The sequence below is a fragment of the Haliotis asinina genome, chromosome 15, assembly GCF_037392515.1.
Source record: "Haliotis asinina isolate JCU_RB_2024 chromosome 15, JCU_Hal_asi_v2, whole genome shotgun sequence".
Classification (NCBI taxonomy): domain Eukaryota; kingdom Metazoa; phylum Mollusca; class Gastropoda; order Lepetellida; family Haliotidae; genus Haliotis; species Haliotis asinina.
The window spans coordinates 40,434,182-40,455,956 of NC_090294.1; the positions used below are offsets into that span (position 1 = coordinate 40,434,182).

Genomic DNA, 21,775 nt, shown 5'->3' on the forward strand with positions numbered 1-21,775 from the left:
CGAATTGTATTCGTTAGTGGAAGGAAAGTGCACTCGGTAATGCTAAGAGTATTGAACTTTACTGCGATCTTGATCTAATAAATGTTATAGCAACAAATGTATACTATTTTTTATCTTAATGTAAGTCAACAGGTGTACATTTCTATGCATACCTTAGCTTCAAAAAGGGAAAATATCATTATAATATAAAAGATGAATGAATTATCTGCGGGCTAGTCATGATCCGCAAAATGGCTGCGGATAGTAATATTTGTCGGTCGATCAAGTCAGTATTGGAGAAAATACGCATTGCAAGTAGTAAAAGACACGAGGTAAATGAAGAAGAAGGACACCACGGCAACCCTTTATTTGTATATGTATTATATTAGAGAAATCGGGTGTCAGGTAAACAACTGTAAAGGAATTTGCTCTCCATCCATATTTGTGACCCGTCGTCTGCTTGACTCGAGTGAAGCTTATCCTAAAGCCGCGTGATCTCGGTGTCCGTGTCTTCATTTTAACTGTTACCATCATTGCTATATCCCTGAGAATGTATACACGAACACGTCGAACATATCTCCTTATGACAGATTTTTGTCTGCATTTGCCACGCTCGGCTCGAGTGACTGGTATGCTGACAAAATGAGGTCAGGCGCTTCTTCGTAACTGGCCCAGCAGGGTAAAATACGTCATTCAAATTGCCTCAGTGACGAAACGCCCCAGCAAATTTGTTCGAAATGCCCCAGATTTTAGGTCAAATCGCCCTAACGTTGTAGTCAAAATGCTCCAATTTACTTAATATGGTTTAATACAAGCCATAAATGCATAGTTTTTGTCAGCTTCCATATAAAGTTATATTATGTAGTAATATTTCTGATAAATTTGCTATTAGTAAACTGAGAACAGCAAAAGTATTATGTGTAGACAACACTGTAATAACAGTTGAAGGGAGACAGGTTCTTTTGTAGACCCATTGGGTCCTCATGTAACCAGAGACCGCATAATATATTATGTGGTCTCTGATGTAACCCACAAGCTGACGAAGCTTGTTGGTAGTGGTGACGGTCTCTGTCAGCTCTTCAAACGTCTGACTGATCTCTGAAGCAGGGATAAAGGGCAAGGCCATCAGTTTCCAAATAAATAAATAAGCTGGCTTCTTTTTCTGCATGCCATCTGTGCTTCATGTTACATAAACTGCATCTGCACAATGAATTCAGGGCACCTAAACAATCGATTGCAAAACAATACAATGTTAGACTCTCATAACTCTAATGATATCAAAACTATTCTGTACACTGATTGCCAGTTTAACGACATTGAAGGTAATAATCTAGCAACATCAGTCTATAATTATATTCAAGAAACAAATTGTTTCTCTAAATATAAAATCTTAACAGATGTTAAGACTGATGTGTCATCAAAGGAAAATAAAAAATGTTTAACCCCCCCAAATGTCTATGTTTATATATCACAAATGATTTGAAATCTTTATATGTCTGTGTTGTCAGTTGAGTCTACAGCTGTCAATACAATCTTTCGAAGACTGCAGCAGTCTCTTGCAAGTGAAGTTATCACAAATGCCCATCACCATTCAATCCCTGATGACAGCCAGAGACTATCTTCAAGAGCTCCATAATTTCACGTTTTAGGTAGAGTCTTAAGTATTACTACATAAGTACATTGTACAAAACAATGTACAAAAAGAAATAAATTGTAATCTTTATCCATTAAAGATAAGTACCATAACCATCGATACCGTTAATTAACCCAGGGGCTGGTTCGGCTTGGGGCTGGTTCAGGTGTATTCGAATTCAGGTGATGTGCTTGTTATCTAAACTGGCCCAGAACATAACAGAATGGGTCATTTTGTGAACAGAAAGCAAGATGAGAGCAAGGAAATCTGGTGCTTTTTATGTTAACTGGTTCAGCATGTAATACTGAGGCCAGGTTCTTGCTATCTGACTGGGTCAGAACATGAGAATTGAGGTCAGTTGCTTGTTTTGTAAACAGAAAACAGGAGGAGACAACAGAAGTCAGGTACTTTTATAGAATCAGAGTCAGTCCTTAAGAATTGAAGTACCTAAGGCACACATGGGCAGGCTGTACCTACCAGAGCAGATTTGCTCAAGAGGATACACCAGTTTTTACTAGTAGTTTTTTAACTACTACCCCTTTAAATACGAAAACATGTTGATGTCAATTCTTGAAAATAATTATGTCAACAATAATAATTTCATGTATGGCTCAACTAACATCTTTATTCATGGGTGCAAAAAACGAAGAGAACAAACGATATTGTTCGGCACAATAAATCACTAGCCTCATACCAAAAGTAATTGCCAATCAAATGCCACAGAATCACATGTAATATATTCGAAGGAATTTCTTGTCTGCCATTGCCATGATCACCAGTTTACCAAGTCTTAGAAAATGCACTTACCTTAAACATTGCATTTCAAAACGTTATTTTCTTTTCTGACAAAGACAGTCAGCAGAGGGGAAGACACTTCTGTTTATGTTTTATTTCTTTGATGTGTTATGAATCAGCGAATCTGACATGCCTTCTCTGTAGAGAAGAACTTCAAATTTGTAAAGTTTAAACAGTTCTCAAGAAATAAACTTAGGTGGTTGTTGCATACTCATTGCTCAGCACAATGACTGGTCCATGTGCTGTTGTAGGCCAAACCAACATGTCAGAAGACAGTACGCTTGACAAACTTTACAAATTGTGGAGCATTTCTGACTGTGAATATCTTCTGATTGAGCTGAGACGCAGATGGTTCATTGTTACATAATTTCAATAGTGAAGAATGCAATGTTACCTGTGACTAAAATGAATCTCTCTTTGTGACTTTCTGTGAATCTGATTATATTGCTAGTTGTGGTTAATATAAGGATAAACTGACCTACTGCTACTGCTACTCAAGCATGTCTGATGAAAGTTATGAAACTCTTGACATATTAGATGGGTAGCAGTTCATTAGTGATAATGATAGGAAGAAAGTGGATAAAATCTTGGACAATCTTGAAGCCTATTGTATTGATGAGACCAATGAGACATGTGAACACTACAGTTTTAATAAGAGGAATCAAGAACACTTTGAATCTGTTGATACTTAATTTCAGAGATTGGGAAAGGGAGGGGCCATGGGCCATTTTACATGTTAGAATACAAAATGGCTCAATAAAATTTTGAAGTTTACTATTGACACAGGGGCAGTGGCCCATTCTAAATTCAGAAAGTGGCTAATAATCCTGAAAATTGCCCATTGACAAAGTTCTCTTTTCCAATTGCTGACTTATGTAGTAACACTTAAGACTCTACCTAAAACGTGAAATTATGGAGCTCTTGAAGATAGTCTCTGGCTGTCATCAGGGATTGAATGGTGATGGGCATTTGTGATAACTCCACTTGCAAGAGACTGCTGCAGTCTTCGAAAGATTGTATTGACAGCTGTAGGTCCCACGAGAGAGCAGTTGCTCGACTACAATCTCTATCAAACACTGAGATTGTGCAAGCTATCAGCAAAACTAGAGGTTACAAACATGCAAAAGAAAGGAAACAAAACCTGGATTGACTACCCGAAATGATCAATCGCTACAGAGCAAAATTTGTGGACGCAATCATGTGTTCAACAGGAAGGAATGTCCAGCATGTGTTCAGCAGGAAGGAATGTCCAGCATGGGGAAGAATTTGAAACAAATGTAAATGACCAAATCGTTTTGCTTATACGTGCCAGTTAAGTCAAGCCAATGTTAAACTACTGAGTGATGAGGATGACTATATTTTATCAGTGGAAGTTGAAATTGTGAACAGTGTTCAATTACATGGTGAAAGACAACAGCATTTACAGAAGATTTATGCTGTCTTTCTCATTAAGGAAACTGAGGTCATATTTCAGTTAGATTGCGGATCTAATGTCAATGTTTTGCTAGAGACTATCTACGCTGAGATGTTTCAGGTTTCCCACCTGGAAAAATTGGAAACACAGGTCAATACTACTCTTCGAATGTACAGTGGAGTGAAATCTCAACCTGTAGGCAAGTGTGAAGTGTAAATAATCCCAGGAATGAGTGTGAACACACCATTGAATTAGTGATAGTGAGGGACGGGGACTCACTGCTAATACTTGGTGCAATAGCTGTTCAACAAATGCAGCTATCACTGTGAACTTTGAGAACCTTTTCAGGTCTCAGGTAGTGGAGATGTTTCTACAGACCTAGCAAGACTGGACCTGACAGGCTTAGGCCATCATTGCAATGATGTATTTGAGGGAGAGGGTAACACTTGATGGTCTGATGCCTTTGTTGTGGTCAAGAAGCAAGTTCCTGACAAGACATAGATCCTTAACCTCTGAATCAAGCTTTCAAGAGGGATCATTATCCACTGAACTGAAACACTTTGATAGTGATGCTAAGACAAGCCTTCAGTGTGATGCATCACAAAAATGGACTGGGTGTTTATCTGATCCAAAATGGTCAGCCTGTAGCATATGCATCTCGATCTTTGACGAAGACTGAGAAACAATGTGCTCAGATAGAGAAAGAAATGTTGATGATTGTCTTTGGCATGGAACGATTTGAACAGTATGTCTATGGATGGAAGGGTGTCATGGAATCAGACCACTAACTATTGAAGTCAATACTGCACAAAAGTTGTATGCTTCGAAGCATCTCTACCACATGATGTTACAACTTCAGAAGTAGGATTTTGAGGTCATCTATAAGAGGGGATCTCAAATGTTTTTCGCTGACTTTCTGAGTAGAGTGTAGAGGATTTTGAGGTCATCTACAAGACGAGTGTATCTTCCACATGTCAAACATACTGAGACTGACGACGGAAGTGTGTTTGTTACTGATATTTGATGTCAGACAGCGCTTGATGTGGAATGCATCAACATGGTTGAGTATGTGCCAATATCTGAGGAATTAATAGACCAGTTTCAAAATGCAACTGTGGAAGACAAATCAATGATGATACTGAAGGATCTGATTCAGGTCAGCTTGCCGGCGTCATCAGATGATGTGCCATGGTGTGCCAGTGTCTTTTCCCCCATTCACTGTGAGCTGCCTGCTCAAAATGGCATTGTGTTCAAGGATGAACATGTTGTTGTGCCAGTCAGTGTCTGCCCTGACATCATGGAAAGAATTTACTACAGTCACTTGGGAATACAAGGTTGTATCAGTAGAGCCAGAGTTATTTGCCCAGTATGGACACTGACCTCACAGATTTTCATCAGCGTGAGTCAGTGAGTGAGTGAGTTTAGTTTTACGCCGCACTCAGCAATATTCCAGCTATATGGCGGCAGTCTGTAAATAATCGAGTCTGGACCAGACAATCCAGTGATCAACAACATGAGCATCAATCTGCGCAATTGGGAACCGATGACATGTGTCAACCAAGTCAGCGAGCCTGACCACTTGATCCCGTTAGTCGCCTCTTACGACAAGCTGAGTTGCCTTCTATGGCAAGCATGGGTTGCTGAAGGCCTTTTTCATCAGCAAGTGTGATACTTGCAATATGCTGCAACAGGATCAAAGACAAGAGCCATTGGTCAGTCATGAAATACCTAGTCGTCCATGGGAAATAATTTGGTGTGATATTTTTGAGTTTGATAAAAAGGACTTTTTGATCACTGTTGACTACTACTCAGACTATTTCGAGGTTAACAGACTACATGATAAAGGGCACCTGAAATCGTTGTAAAGTTAAAATCCCATTTGGCAAGGCATGGACTTTCCAATCAGATTGTATCAGATAATGGACCTCCCTTTAATTGTGAAGCTTTCCACACAACAAAGTATGAGTTTGAAAGTATCACTTCATCTCCCAGGTACCCACAGTGGAATGGGAGAGTGGAGGGTGCTGTGAAGATTGTCTCTGACGCACTCTCCAGCAAGAGGCCTAAACAACCTTACTACTACGATCACGGTGCAGGTGAACTTTCAGAACTGAGAGAAGGAGATGTAGTTCGGGTGAAGCCATTCAGTCATGACAAAAAGAAATGGAAGAAAGCTGTCATAGAACAACAAGTGGATGTACAATCGTATGACATGCGTACAGAAGATGGAAGATCTCTTCGGAGAAATCTCAAGAGACTGACCCTGAGACTGAAGATGTGGAACTGGACTTTGGAAAAGCAGAGAATGGATGAAAGGTCAATGAAAGAGGTTGAGTCAACTGTGAACTCTCCTTATAACACTCCTGTAAAAAATCCTGTGAAAACTTTGAAAACTCCTGTGAACTTTCATGTGAACACTCCTTTGAACACTCCTGACATAACTAGGACTATGGGCAGTTCTGTTCATGGCACAGCACCTGGTCATGAGATCAGAATGGGGACAAGCAGGGTGGTCAGATGACCGCCCCAGTATAGGGACTTTGTGCCTTGGAAAAAAAGGACGAAGATATGATGTGTGGTCCTGTTAAATATGTAGATGTGACTGGGTGTTGAGATACAGAAAATGAACTTTTTACCACCTTTATCTTTGTGATTAGCAGAGATGAAATACTTCAGAATGAAACTGCATGAATAGGTTAAAGAAATGTGTCAAGACTAGTTGATACAAGCAGTGAATGGCCATAACATGTTTAGCTGTAGATATTTATCAGAAAATGATTCAGAATGGAACTCACTTTGCTCACTTAGAAAAACATTTGATGTAAGCTTGATGGCAGAACATATACCACAATTGCCCTCTATAGTTGGAGGTAAATATATGTACAGAACAATATCATTATTGTGTTTCAATAAAATAAATGCATGAACAACCATGATACCATGTTTGTGGTCAGTTGTTTTGTTGTTTAACGACACACTCAGCAATATTCCAGCTATATGAGAGCAGTCCGTAAATAATCAAGTCCAGAGTAGACAATGAAGTGATAAACAGCATGAGCATCATTCTATGCAAATGGGATACAATAACAAGTGTCATCCAAGTCTGCGAGTCTGACCATCCGATCCTGTTTGCCACTGACAAGCATCATAATCATGCTTGTAAGAGATGATATTTAAATCCTGCAATGAGAAACTGATTTGTTTGTGGTAAATGTTAGTGAGCTTACATTTGAGATCATCAGGTTTGAGGTCATCAGGAGAAATTGTTCCATCACCTTACAATCAAGTTACAATACATGAATAATGTGTTCACTCGATGTGCCAAAATGGGAACCTGAACCAGGTCTGCATCATTATAAGTTAATGTTTATTAAACTCTACCAACCAGGAAATGTTAATAGTTCAAAAGTAAAGTTGGAAACATTGTTGTCTTGCAGGTTCATCAAAAGGTTTCACCGCGCTTAGTAGCAGTTAGCAAGACAAAACCAGTTGAGGCCATCATTACTGCATATGAGTGTGGACAGCTTCACTTTGGCGAAAACTATGTAAGTAGTCATCAGTAAGTAAAGGATTCAGGAAAACTCTACTTTAAAGAAATAGAATTCATTTTGCCTGTATTCCTCAAGTTCATTCATCTATGTGCATTACAAAGTAATGAAAGATCTCTCTCCTTGTCTCATTTTTATATACTGTTCCCTGATCGATTCCATTCTACAAATGTTTGTTAGTGGTGTGTGTGAAGACTAATATACTGTAGTATGTTCATCAGCAGTTCAAATGTCACCATACTTCCCTTGCATATCTTTTTTCCCCAAGACAGTCACAGAAGAAATATTGTCTGGACTTATTTGAATGAAATAGCAATGCCTTGTGCTCTCTACATGACTGGTTCCAGTTTTGAGTGGTTATAAAAAGTTATGGGTATTATTTTACAATTTACAAATAGATATCACAAATATTTTCGGTCCCAAGAGCAAGCTAAAATAGGAATGACTAAAAGAATTATTGATGGGAAATATCATCCATGGCAAAAATTATTATCCTACCAAGTCAGAATACTGAACTGGGATTTTTCATTAAACCTATTCAGAGGTATATAATCATGTTATTTACCTCTGATTTTCCAGCACAGTATGCATTTTTTATAAACCCTAATAACATGGTTATGGTAGAATAGAGATACACATACTTTATTTGGAAAATCAGAAGTATACAGGAAATTATAATGCCTCTATTGTTTTTCACTTTAGATCTCTAAATAACATTTAGAGCGATTATGATTTCGTCATATACCTCTGACTTTGCAATACGGTATGTTTAACCCCTAACTGATGATCGATATGTACATTATGTCATCGATAATATTGTACATGAACTATTCAACGTTTTAATTTCCCCAGACAATTACACAAAGTAGGTTTTTATTCATTAGATGCTTTCAAAATTATATTCAAGATGGTATTTTGTTAGTAAATTAAGCCCAAATATGTCCTGACTCACCAGAAGAGTGAAATATGGTGTTTTCTTTTGGAATTTAATGGCTCAAAGTTACTTCTGCGATATTTATCAGTAATCAATTAATATTTAAAATTTGAATGCAGAATGTGGGCATGGTACTCAGCAATTACTTCATCCAATCACTCGAACTTGGTCAGTGAATTTGCATACACCCTTGACAATTCACCAATCATTTACCAGTGACCTGGTCATGTTGTGTTGAATGAAGTAACTACTACAGACGTACTAATACACTAACCCTTATAATTGGTATTATGACATTGGGATTTTTGTGTGCTTGCATATGTTGGCACTAGCTCATGCTTGTCTTATGACTGACTTGTTCACTGTTTACTGTTTCAGGTCCAAGAGTTGCAAGAAAAAGGTCACAATTCAAAGGTGTTTATTCACATCTACTATTAATATATCCAGCATTTATCATGCTTCTGACACATTTAATCTGAATGTTGAGTGAAAGCATGACCATGTATATTTTACATGAACCATTATTGCTAGTCTGACAATTGTTAATTATTTTACACAGACCTGGCCTGATTTATATGTTTTCATATATATTCATCTGTAAATATTTGATCTTCAGTAACCCATGCTTGTTGTAAGAGGCGATTAACAGGATCGGGACACAGGTCATCGTATTCCAGCTAGAAGGATTGATGCTTTTGCTGTTGATCATTGGATTGTCTGGTCCAGACTCAATTATTTACAGACTGCCACCATATAGCTGACATATTTCTGATTTTGGGGTAAAAGTAAACCCAATCATTTCCTCACAAGTTCATATATCAATAAATGATGTGACATAAATCTTTGAATCATTTTTTGAGATCTATGACGTGTATATGTGACAGTTGTGCCGAGGAAATATTAAATTTTGGCAATATTCATCATTTGGAAACTCTTTTGGACATTCAGTATTTTCACCAAACTTTAAAGAAATATTAGAGTATTTTAGATCACAATTGTGACTCATGTGATCAACTGGTGAATTTTGTACAATAGATGTTTGTATGTTGTGTCAGATGAATGGTGTGAATGTTGAAAATGTGTTACAGAGTGACAGAGTGAGATGACATGTCATCTGTGAATGATGTGAAGGTCTGTACATCATCTGTCTGCATCACTTCTCTGTTGCAGATCCTTGAACAATGCAAAGATATACGATGGCATTTCATCGGTCACCTTCAGAAAAATAAAGTCAACAAGGTTTTAGGTGTGTATGTTTAATCCTCCTGTCAGTTGCAAAGTAAGTGTTGATAATAAACTTACTTTTTGATATGAACTATATTCAATAATTGAAACTCACATTTTGAAAAAAAACACATAAATTCATTGACTAATATTTACTTTTTATCTAAACACATATGTTCAATGACTGAAACTTAAACTCAGTATAGACATTTACATTCAATGATTGAACTTTGGACGTTAACACATATATTGAAACTTACTTTTCAACATGAACCATGCTCATGAGTGTTAGTAAACTGGTTATGCTTGTCGCGAGATGCGACCAACAGGATTGGGTGATCAGGTTTGCTATTGGTTGACACGTCATTGTATCCCAGTTTTGTAGATCAATGCTCATGCTGCTGATCGTATGATTGTCTGGTCCAGATTTGATTATTTACAGAACGCTGTCATATAGCTTGAAAATTGCTGGGTGTAGCATTAAAAAACAATCCAAAGTTTTGTATATGAGGTTCATGACCGGATGAAAGCAAGAATGTATTGCTACGTAGGTGTGCCCAACCTGTACATGTTGGAGACTGTGGACTCAATGAAGCTGGCCCAGGCTGTCAACAACTCATGGGAGAGGCTGATGAAGCCAAGCAAGCTGAAGGTCATGGCTCAGGTCAACACCAGTGGAGAACAGAGTCAGTAAAATCTTTCACTTATCAGGTCGGATTATCTCATTTGTGTTACATACTTGACTGAACATTGATAAATATCTGTCATTGTGATTTTGATGATGTTTTGTCACTCAAATTATACGATCTATTGTGCTGAACACAGTATAAAGAGTTCTTGTCATGTAATGTATGTTGGATCTTGTGGAATTAAGTATAAAAACAATTGATCAGAGGACCAACGTTGCATTGTGAGGTATTTGTTGACATACCAAGGTGATTTTTGACATATTGAGGTACAGTAATATGCTCTTGTGTCAGACTTTGATGTGAGGAGCTCACGGTTGTTTCCAAGTAGTAATAATTTTTCGTATGCATTTCTTTGAACCGTTTTGCGGATTTGACAAACATGGAAAAACTATCAAAGCTTCTGCGGTGCTGTAACAAATCACTCAGCAAAACAGATGTTCGTCATCTCAATTCAAGAACTTGACTGACTCATTTCAGATAAGCATGGTTGTTCCCCTGAGTCTGTGTGTGAGTTAGTCCAGTTTATACAAGAGAAGTGTCCCTCTCTGGACCTGGTAGGGCTCATGACTATTGGAGCTTATGACTATGATCTCAGTAAAGGGCCCAACCCAGACTTCCAGGTGAGTATAGTGACTAACAATGAGTAGGTGAGTTTAGGTTTACATCGATTTCGAGGAGTACATCAATATTCCTGCAATATCTTGGCGGGGGAGACCAGAATGAGCTTCATACATTGTACCCATGTGGGGAATTGAACCTGTGTCTTCGACATTATGAGCAAAGGCTTCAACTACTTGGCTGCCCCTCTGCCTCAATGAAGGTTTGCTGAAATATGCCAAGTTAGACTGGCATCGATCTGTTGCGACAGTAGCTTTATACAAAGGAACACAACCTTGAATGAAACATCAGTTGGATGAGTAAGATCTGTAAGGATAGTTATGAAAGAAAGCCTGAAGGCTCAGAGGGTTATACTTGTCAGCCAGCGTGTCTCCTTCTCCCATGGTTGCAGGTTTGATTCTGGTATGACTCACAGCCTTTGAACCACAGTGTTTCGGTTTCCTCCTTGTCCTTTCGGCAAAGCTTAAGACCTACATGAAGTCTACATTTCCAGTGAGCCTCCCATTTCACAGCGGATTGTCCGTTTCTGTCAAAACGTTTCAAAGTTATGTATGTTCAAAGACTTAAGCATCAGTCTAGTTTGATCCCTGTCATGGAATTTTCATGCAAAAACAATTGACCAGTGAAAGGTCAACTATTAAAATCCCTTTAACTGATTAAATCAGTGAGTAAGTGAGCTTTGTGCCAAAACCTCAGAGCAGTAAGTACCTGTGTTTCACTTTAGGCTTTCAAAAATGAGTCCAAATACTTGATCATATGGGAATAAGTCACATAGAACAATGGGATGACATGAGCAGATGTTTACAGTGTTGAGCCATCTCCCCTTTAACACAGTTATCTGTGTTAAGAAAGTGCTGTATGTTCCTGCTTCAGTGCCTGGTTCGGTGCAGGGAGGAGGTGTGTGAGAAGCTAGGACTACAGCAGGAAGACCTGGAGCTCAGCATGGGGATGTCAGGAGACTATGAACATGCTGTAAGTAAAGGATAGTACCCTTGATAGCGATAAGGTGCATGGTATCCCAAAGTATTCAGAATCTTTCTTTAGCCATTCTTCCCCCAGCTGTAACCATTTTTCTTATCCTGACTCATACTTATTGCTTATCTCCCTTTCCTTCTAAAGGCTGAATGGAAACCTCTGTCCATATGTTCCCAAGAACAGTCAAAAACATAAGTACCCTAACAGGGCCCTTTTGTCAATAGTCCGATGTGACCAACAGCCATATTGTCACTCTCTCCAGAATCAGCCACCACGAAGGCTTGCGTGGAGACAAGATAGTTGAGAGGGGATGGTTGGGAGAAGAGCAATGAGTATGAGTCAGGATATTTATGAAATATCAGTTTTATAAAAAAAAATGCTCTTTTTTAACTTTCTATCAATGTTAAGTGTGCAGTAAACTATGAGTTATATCATTCGAGGGAGATCATCCATCATTTCTCATACACCTTGTCAATTAATACAGATTAATATATATGTAACTTTATTCTTTCAGATAGAGAACGGCAGCACCAATGTACGTGTAGGGAGTACTATATTTGGAGCAAGGTCATACCCAAACAAGGGAGAGAAGACAGATGGAGCCGCTGTGTCTGATGTCGCCAACGGTTTTGCTGATTCATAGCATCAACTAGAGTGTGGAAGAGACTTTATCAGTGTATTATATCAATTCAGGGATTGGGACTTGCATGGACCTACTAGCCAGGAAGTCTTTGTAAAAAGCACACTGCAATGTTTGAAATTAGGGATCCTTGTCATTTTCTAACTGTTGAAAGTGAAGGATTTTGGGGGCCCTGGATTCAAATCTTACAGAATGCCACCAGAGCTACAGGACTTAATTTCAAACACTGTACATAAGAAGTTGTGAGATCAGATTTCAGTATTGAGTATCTTGTTATAGCTGTGAATCTTGCAATTTTATTGGTTGATCCATATCACGTGATCAGTGTTGACCACTCAAACCACGTGGACCTTAAGTATGAGTTTGATCATGTTGTGATCAGTATGGATCTGTCATGGAATGAATATTAACTAATTTCTGCTGGAAAACAAGATGAATTGTTTGCAGAATGTATTATGTTTTGCAGGTAACTGTAATGAAACAGAGGACAGTTTTGAAAACTTTGTAAACATTAAAGTGAATTTCAGCATATGAAAACAAATAGTTACACCTGACCCGGTAAAAATGAGACAAGGAACCTATGACCTAGTGCACTGAGATAAGTCACTAGAAAGGACACTTATACTCTGTTCCTGCAGAGGTATCAGCAATTGATGTGGAAATCACTCTGAAACTCACCCAGTTTTATAGAAAGGTACTACAATTGCCTTCACTAAAAATGTTAAATACAAAACTAAACATGTTATTTTTTACCACTTTCTTAGTGGCATGGTGTATTCATGGACATTGGCAGTTTGTTTATGAAAGGCTCATTTAGAGAATGACAAAGTATTGATTATCTTTGGGAATAATGTGAGTCTACAGAACATCAAGAGGTTGCTCGCCAATTCTAGGCATGGGTGCAAATGCGAATCTGATGTTTGTACTTAGATGTTTGAAAAATTTCTTGAAGAAATTCACTATATTTATCAATGAATTGTATGGTACATTCTCTCCAAAAAAGTGTTTCTGATGTACAAGATATACAACCAGATCAACTCAGGGTAATACTAGGCTGTCTGCGTTTGGACTATATGGTATTAGGTTAACTGAAAGTTAAATAGGTGCTCACTGTTACCCATTAGTACACTGAGATATAGAAAATAATTTAAATACATGATACGGTCATACACAGCTCTTTGGTCTGAAACCACAGTACATATAAGAGTGTTATTGCGAGGGATAACCGTAATTGTATGTGTGGTTGGTTAAACTATTGTGAAGATAATACTCTGAATTTTACCTTTATGCAAAACTACTGTGATAGAGAGTGATTTCCTTATGCCTCTGTATTTACGTGAGGGTTAGGCATGATGTTGATAGATGCACCCAGTTTAACATACCATTAAAAAATGGGGATATTCCATTTTGTGAGAAAAAGTAGTATGTGTCCATACAGATGAACTATTTCCAAAGGAATGGAATAAACACACATTTTCCCTTAATTTTTCTGCCTCATTTGCATTATATCAATCTTGTAAACCCAGTATCCCTACTTTTTGATGGTACATATATAATACTGGACCCCTTGTTTGTTTGATTAGAAAAGTAAATTTAAATCGAAGTTTCTAATATGCTTATGATTAAGTATTCAGAATACCCACATCAGACATCTATACAATGAGGCCTCAGTTTTGTTCATGTTCAACAAATATTTCCTTAGTGAATTTCCTAACTTTGCCTTAGACCATAATCACTCACTATGGGAGATGATATGTGTGTTGCACAGTCATTCCAGTTTGAAATATTATGAGTTTAAATCCTCAATTCACCCATATTATCATGGTGTACTTGGTTCTTACTGCACTGACACTTCTCATTGGTTTCAAGTGGTAAACTATCTGCCTTCTAACCTCAAACTGAGAGGCTATGGTATGACTGAAATATTTTTGAAACTGAACATACACACCCACTCACTACAGAATGATTTGAGTCCTTTCTCCATAATGATGTTGAAATACTATCGTAAATGGCAACAAGCCCATGTTTTTCTATCTCAGGATCATGCTTATAAGAGATTAAAGAAATGTATTATTTATGGGGAAGAGTATTTCCTCTTAAGCTGATATTATGTATTTCATGTTGAAATTTAAGACTGAAAATCATGATGATGTAAAATTGTGTCATGAAATATCACTTGTATTCCAGTATTTATTTCTCTTATACTAATCATGAATGAAACGGACTGACTCAATATTATGTAAATATATGTCTTTGAAACAATGCAGCAATGACTGTGTGGTTTGTTGTTGATCTTGGAAGGCTGGGCCATTGGACAGGAGATGAACTCACGTTAATAAAGTCTTTGCTTCATCAAGGGCAGGTAACTCTGATACTCTTCGGTGGCAGCCTAGGAATACTTGTGATAATGCTGTTCCTTGTTAGTCTGGGGATGTCAGGCCAAGGCATCTCCTCTGCTATACTCTTGATATCAATATTAAAGTCACCCAGTGCACTAATGATGTCAAGATCAAGTTGTTGATTCTGGTGATACCATGACCAAGATGTTTCATTCTGAGCCAGTGATATGACCAAGATACCCCTTGTTGTGCAGGGTATCTCATGACCCAAGATACCTCTATTGTGCTGGTGGTATCATGACCAAGATACCCCTTGTGCAGGGAATCTCATGACCAAGATACCTCTATTGTGCTGGTGATAGCATGCCCAAGTTATCCCTTTTGTGAGGGGATTATCATGTCCAAGATACCCCTTGCTGTGCTGGTGATATCCTCACCAAGATACTCCTTGTGCTGGTGATGTGACCAAGATAGCCCTGTTGTGCTGGTGATATCAACACCAAGATAGCCCTGTTAAGCTGGTGATATGATGACGAAGATGCCCCCTGTTCTGGTGATATTGTGACCAACATATGCCTGTTGTATTGGGGATGTCATGATAAGGCCATTTGAATGATAATGAACTCTGCAAACCAAATAATTATCAGTGATTATTATTCACATGTAATGTATTTGTACTTTCAGCACTGGGTAAAGTGTAAAGTTTGACTGACTGAAATTACTGACTGTAGCATACTGACACAGAAATGCAACACACACATTCCCCAGAAACTCATCCAAAATACCTTGAATATCCTCATCACAAATATACTGATGAAAATGTTGGCTCATTTCAAGCAATAACCAGCTGATGGTGATCAGAATCCACACCCAGATCCTAGTAAAGATCCCAAATGCCATGTCTTGTTGAATCTGAAACTTGAGCACAGTGTGCAAATACTCAACCACCAATCCTGGATTCACTTCTCTGAAGGATACACTACTGGGTGTCACATAATAACAACAAAATTCATGGCCCACATACATACAGCGAATCCTGAGCACTGCCCCTATGCCCTGCAGAGATGTACATGTAGTAGTTTTGGGAGATCACCCACTTCTGCATCTGTGAAGGAAATGGGTCATTACTGATTGATTGGGCGTTATAGATTGTCTTTAAATAATAGAGACTGACCAGACAATCCAGTATCTCCAGCTTGGGCATCACTCTACACTTTGGGTATATGATGATGTGTCAAATAAGTCAGCAATCCTGTTCACCCTAAAACAAAATCCCATTACATGTATTTGAATCTTACAAGCATAGGTTGATAAATTCAATGTGGATCTTCATGAGTCAAAAGGACCAAGAAAACCTGCTTGTGATAACATATGGAGAATCAGCCACAGAAACCCCTATCATACAAATACCAGACTAACAGATTATCTTTATCATTAATAACCTGGTCTGGGTCAGCAAACTTCGATCATTTCATCCCACACTGCCAAATAAGTTATGTGAAATCAATTTTCCACATGTGCCCATTTTTTGTGAAGACAAATAGAAAACATTGCAGTGTATTAATTAACTAAGGAAACAATGTATTCATGGCGATTTTTCTAATTTGAAGGAAAAATGGGAAATATTATCCCCATTTGTTACTGCTATGCCTCTAAGAGAGGAATAACTTTTTCTAGTTGATGCTTAATGTTAACAGTACTCCACATCACAATTATCACCCACACATTTGTTGTTTGATTTTACAATCAAGGTAATTGAGTGAGTCAGTTTGGTTTTATGCCGTGCTCAGATTATTCCAGCCATATGACATCTGGACCAGACAATCCAGTGATCAACAGCATGAAAATCAATCTGTGCAGCTGGAAACAGATGACTTGTCCCCTTAGTCAGTGAGCCTGGCCATCCCATCCTGTTAGTCGCCCTTACAAGTATAGTCACCTTTTGTGGCAAGCATGGGTTGCTGAAGAACTATTCTACCTCAGATCTTCATCAGTGAAGATAATTAAGATTATCAAAAGAAAAACAAACTGCAAATCATATATTTTATGTTTAATCATTTACAATGATAGCATGACACAAATCATAAATACACATCATTTTACATTTTGTCCTGGAATTTTACAGATTTGTCTGGTTGAAGCTGGCAATAAAATCAAAATATTTTTGTGAAGTAACATGTTCAGCAAAATATTTCAGCTATATGACAGCAGCCTATAAATGATCAAGATGGGCTTAGACAAACCAGTGATTGATACAATGAGTAACATCACTAGTCATTGGAGGTACTATGACATATAGTGCCAAGCCAGTCATTGTAGTGGCATGTGCTGCTGGGTAACCTCACCTGGATTGCAGTCAGGGAGCTTTTTCAGTCAGTTACAAAGAATGTACAGACTGCATATTGTGTTCTTCAGGGCATGGCCGTATGTAATATAGAATCTGCACAAGAAAAAATCAACAGTTTCCTTGCATTCACACAATCATGCATATGTGCATGCATGCACATACAATTTTTCTAACCTTGTTGGAACTGCGAATACTTTGACAGCAACACTGAACACATCAGGACTCAATGACAAAATACATGATATATACTAAAAAATTAAGCAACACTTTTGAAGGGAAAATCTGTTGATGTAGAATTCGTCTAAATATGTTCCCAAACAGACCCTGAGATTGTGCTGTAGTGTGTTCACATGTCCAACCCTTTTGAGATTTCAAAGACACTTAGAAGTATACACGATCAAAACACAACAGTCAGATTCTATCCATCTTCTTTAAAAACAAACAGTTGGTGATATGTTCAGAATCGATAAAGTCGCATAATTTACTCTGTCTCTGTTGTGTGTGTGAAAATGTAAAAAAATCTATCCTTCATACTTAAAATGCACTTAAAACCCAAAGAAAATGTCAATATCCAATCTGAATAATACACATAAAATATTATCCAGAACTTAACTTATTTCACATGGTCAGCAATAATCAAGACAACACTGAACATATCTTCTATTGTGTGAAGGCCTTGATCTAGTCAAAATCTATCAATATGCAATAGGTCTATGCAAAAACATTTCCATGAAAGTGTCTCCTTGGCCTGGTCCACAATGCAGCCTTAGTGCTTTATGAAAGGGAGGTAAATACGGACATCTTAGCACTATGACCACTTAGTGGAACAGACACCTGGTGTCAAACAAGCCAGCAAACCAACATCACCTTCATCAACATCATCATCTCTGAATAGTCTTCAGTTCATCTTGAATTTCATCCAGATTCCCCATGCTGCAAAAAGTTATCAAAACATATTTGCATCCATATTTAGACCATCAACAAAACCAACAAGAAAGATTTTGTAATAATCTTTCTTCTTCTTGTTGTTAGCTTGACCTAAAGCTGAATCATAAAATGTCAACACTGCCTCTAGACAGTTCTAGCTACACAACTGCTGATGTGAGGAACAACGTCCTAGCTCACTCTTAACATGACTTGTGCGAGATGTCAGTACCTAGCTCAGAATTCGAGTTTTGATTTGAGTCCATTAGTAAACGGTTCATATTGATATTGACTGGAACTCAATGCAATAAACACTGTTTAAAACATCACCTTCTTACAATGACCCTAACAATGCCACGTTGACAGAAATGTGTTAATATTCAATTGAAAATGATGTCTTAACCATGAAATGTTACTGGTTATGCAGCCAGCCAGTGTGTATAGATTTAGCCCATTCGGCTGTTTAAAGATCGACAGGTTAATGCACATTTCTCTTACCTTCTCTCTATGGCAGCTTGTCTGAAACATTAAGTAACATCATATCAATGCTCAAATCAATAGGGGCCCGTAAAGGTCCCGGGGAAGAATAGGCCTTCAGCAACCATGCTTGCCATAAAAGGCGACTATGCTTGTCGTAAGAGGCGACTAACAGGATCCAGTGGTCAGGCTCCATGACTTAGTTGACACATGTCATCAGTTCCCAATTGCGCAGATCGATGGTCATGTTGTTAACAGATCACTGGAAAGTCTGGTCCAGACTTGATTATTTACAGACCGCCGCCTTATAGGTGGAATATTGCTGAGTGTGGCGTAAAACTAAACTCACTCACTCACTCACTCACTCAAATCAGTAGGGATGACTCGAAATAACAACAATACTGAGTTACAGAGCAATGACATGGTTTAGTCCTCAACATATACTTTCCAAAGTAAGTCTGATGATTGCATATATGTACAAAAGTTGGTTTGTTGTGTAACTCAGCAATATTCCAACTATATGGAGTCTGTCTGTAAACAATTGAGTCTGGACCAGGCAATCCAGTGATCAACAGCATAAGCATTGATCAATTGCTGTACAGTGACCTGTGTCAGCAAACCTGATTACCCACTGCCTTTAAATGCATCTTACATCAAGCATGGGTTGCTAAAGACCAAAATATACAAGGGTAAGTTCCAGTTATCAGACGTTTTAATAACACTTCAATGATATTGGTACGAACTATCACTATGATTGTATACAGTACATAGAGGTCATGATACATTCAAACAGCAAAAACCTCTTGAGAAAATACTTTAAATATTCAAAACACATGTGATAGAATTGTGTCAGTTATAATTTGCCATTTGAACTTGAAATGGATACAGCACATATTTGAAACTTACTGAAATTCAAGTTGTGATTTGATGTGGTCCAACTTCTTCAGTGTCTGCAAAATGAACAGAATCATACTTACAATGACAATCACTACAACTGGGTATTGTGACAAATAAAGTTTGTGACACCAAATGTTTCAGTTAGTAATTAGAGTACATTTTACAGTGATGAATAAACTCACATCAAAGGAATGATTGATGCAGGGTTCCTGGGAAGAAAAGTTTTTGGCTGCTTGAGCAAGAAGCTGAAACACAAGATGAGCAATGGTAAAATAAGACAGACCATGTGTTTGACAATTCTGAAGAAATATTTCCCTCATGTGTTTCAAAAGACATTATCTGAGCATGAGCTTGAGTACTTAGTCATCTTTATGTTCAACCTTGTTCAAGTGTTATACAAATTGGGAAAGTGCAATCAAAAGAGTATATGTCATGGTGAATCAGGTCTCAGATGTTTATCACTTTGGTAACCCATGATAAGGTTTGATGGTGATAAACCTACAAAGATACCAGTAGTTGGTAAGAACGAGTACAAGAGATTCTATACTTAAAGTTAAACCCCACCATTTTTGTAGCCCTTGGAGCCTGTTTCTGACCTGGCTTAGCTTCTTTACCATATTTTCAATCAATAGGTACAACTCTCTGATGAAACGCCATTTTCCCATATTGAGGACTAGACACTACTAGCCAATGAAACATCCTCTATGATTCATGGCATTAGGAGTAAGTAACTGAAGGAATTACAGGTAATTTGAAGGAATTGCATCTCAAATGTAAACAAATGCAGCCCACTCGCAAAACAATTGCAGCAACATTGGTAGTTTAGCGGTAATAACATAAACACAATGCCCCCATTGGAAGCAATGTCGGTAATACTTGAAACATGCTTGGCCATCTTCGGAGATTTCTTGGCTCTGTTCTGTGATTTGTCGGTCAAGTCCAGAAACTCACTCATCAAAACATGGCATCACTGGAAGGAGCACCCGTCTCGATGAGTTTTGTTTTTAGTTTCTACTGTTCCCATTTTTATAATTGTCCATCTTTGAACACCCGTGTTGAATGTGTTGAGGTATGTGGTGTTGTCAGAGCTATAGATCATTTTTTTAGGAAAAGATTGTCAAAAGAGCGTCATAAGTCATGCCCCCAAAGACTTCAGATGTTCATACGTAAACAACCTCAATAGGCATGACTTGCCATAATTCCTTCAATTACTTAGGGAGGTCTGGGAGTACCAAAGGATAAAAAGATTTTTTTCTGAGCTTGAGACTGAGTATGTATTATCTGCCTCTTGCTATAAACTAAGTCAACTTATATTGAGGAAATATAGCATTTGGGGGTGAATGTTACTACTGTGGATCTGCATATAGGATATAACATGTCAGACGAGCTAAAATTATATGGTGGTGACTTTGTAAAGTTTTAACTGCTTAGATGACGTCATAAGTCTGCCTCTAAACCTAGCAGGTTCGAATGTCCATTTGCATTTCAAAATCAGAAAACGTGTGTACAGTAAATGTGGTAATGGACAACAATCACATATTCTTGACTTGTAATGACACAATAACAAATGATAGATATAGGGCCGTCTCCTATTTTCGTGGGTTTCCTATCCTCGCGGTAAACACATTTTCTGCCGAGATCGCCGAAGCGTGATGTTTACATCATTGACCGGTAACGAGGAAGTGGCCCAAGTCTGTGAATTATCAAAATTTTGCAATGTAACGAATATTCGTGAGTTGTAACCAAATTGGAAAAATCGTAACTTTTCCCCGCCCTTTCCGATAAGATTCCCCTTCATTACACCTAATAACGTTACTTTATCGCTATGCCTCGAGAACGGGAGACGCCTCGAAAAGTCAGCGACGGACGACCATGTTTTTCATCGAGCTCATGTGCAATACACCTGATGGATCAAGCAGTTGATAGATGCAGATGCTAGAGGGAGAATCCCTTCACTTTAAAACAATAAGCATCCATACGAAAAGAGCTGTTTGTATTATTTTTTTCAGCTGATATCCGTAAGTACCGCGAGAATAGGAGACGCCAGTATACATAAACGACCATAAATGAAACCGAAACCCGCATTTGGGAACTTTTTAAACTACCGAAAGAATTAATACATACGTCGTTAGACTTCGATCCCCTTATAACTTGACGCGCTAGTGAACCAAGATCGTTTATGTTAGCCGAGATTTTCTCGTTTAATCGCGCTTTAGTTTCTTGGTTCCAGCTAGCAGACGCCATCTTTCATTTATTCACGGAAACCAATCTGTGTATTTGTTTGCGACAACGCCTTTCCTGCGAGTAACTCATCTCGGGCTTACGTCTAGTTTTGTCAGTAA

General features: G+C 38.1%; 2 protein-coding genes across 2 annotated transcripts; one reads left to right on the forward strand and one right to left on the reverse strand.

The window, feature by feature from the left end:
- The first annotated feature begins 218 nt into the window (after positions 1 to 218).
- LOC137265381 (pyridoxal phosphate homeostasis protein-like) lies at positions 219 to 14,711 on the forward strand. The gene is made up of 8 exons (XM_067800777.1): positions 219 to 311; positions 7,259 to 7,366; positions 8,682 to 8,717; positions 9,474 to 9,549; positions 10,079 to 10,213; positions 10,694 to 10,836; positions 11,708 to 11,806; positions 12,324 to 14,711. The coding sequence occupies exons 1-8, from the start codon at positions 219 to 221 to the stop codon at positions 12,450 to 12,452; spliced, it is 819 nt and encodes a 272-aa protein (XP_067656878.1). The 3' UTR covers positions 12,453 to 14,711.
- A 2,115-nt stretch (positions 14,712 to 16,826) lies between these two features.
- Positions 16,827 to 21,710, reverse strand: LOC137265258 (BLOC-1-related complex subunit 7-like). Its single transcript, XM_067800613.1, has 5 exons — positions 21,558 to 21,710; positions 19,616 to 19,678; positions 19,443 to 19,486; positions 18,558 to 18,578; positions 16,827 to 18,068 (listed from the first exon to the last, which is right to left on the reverse strand). Exons 1-5 carry the CDS (start codon positions 21,675 to 21,677, stop codon positions 18,017 to 18,019), a joined length of 300 nt encoding a protein of 99 aa, XP_067656714.1. The 5' UTR covers positions 21,678 to 21,710; the 3' UTR covers positions 16,827 to 18,016.
- Positions 21,711 to 21,775: the final 65 nt, after the last annotated feature.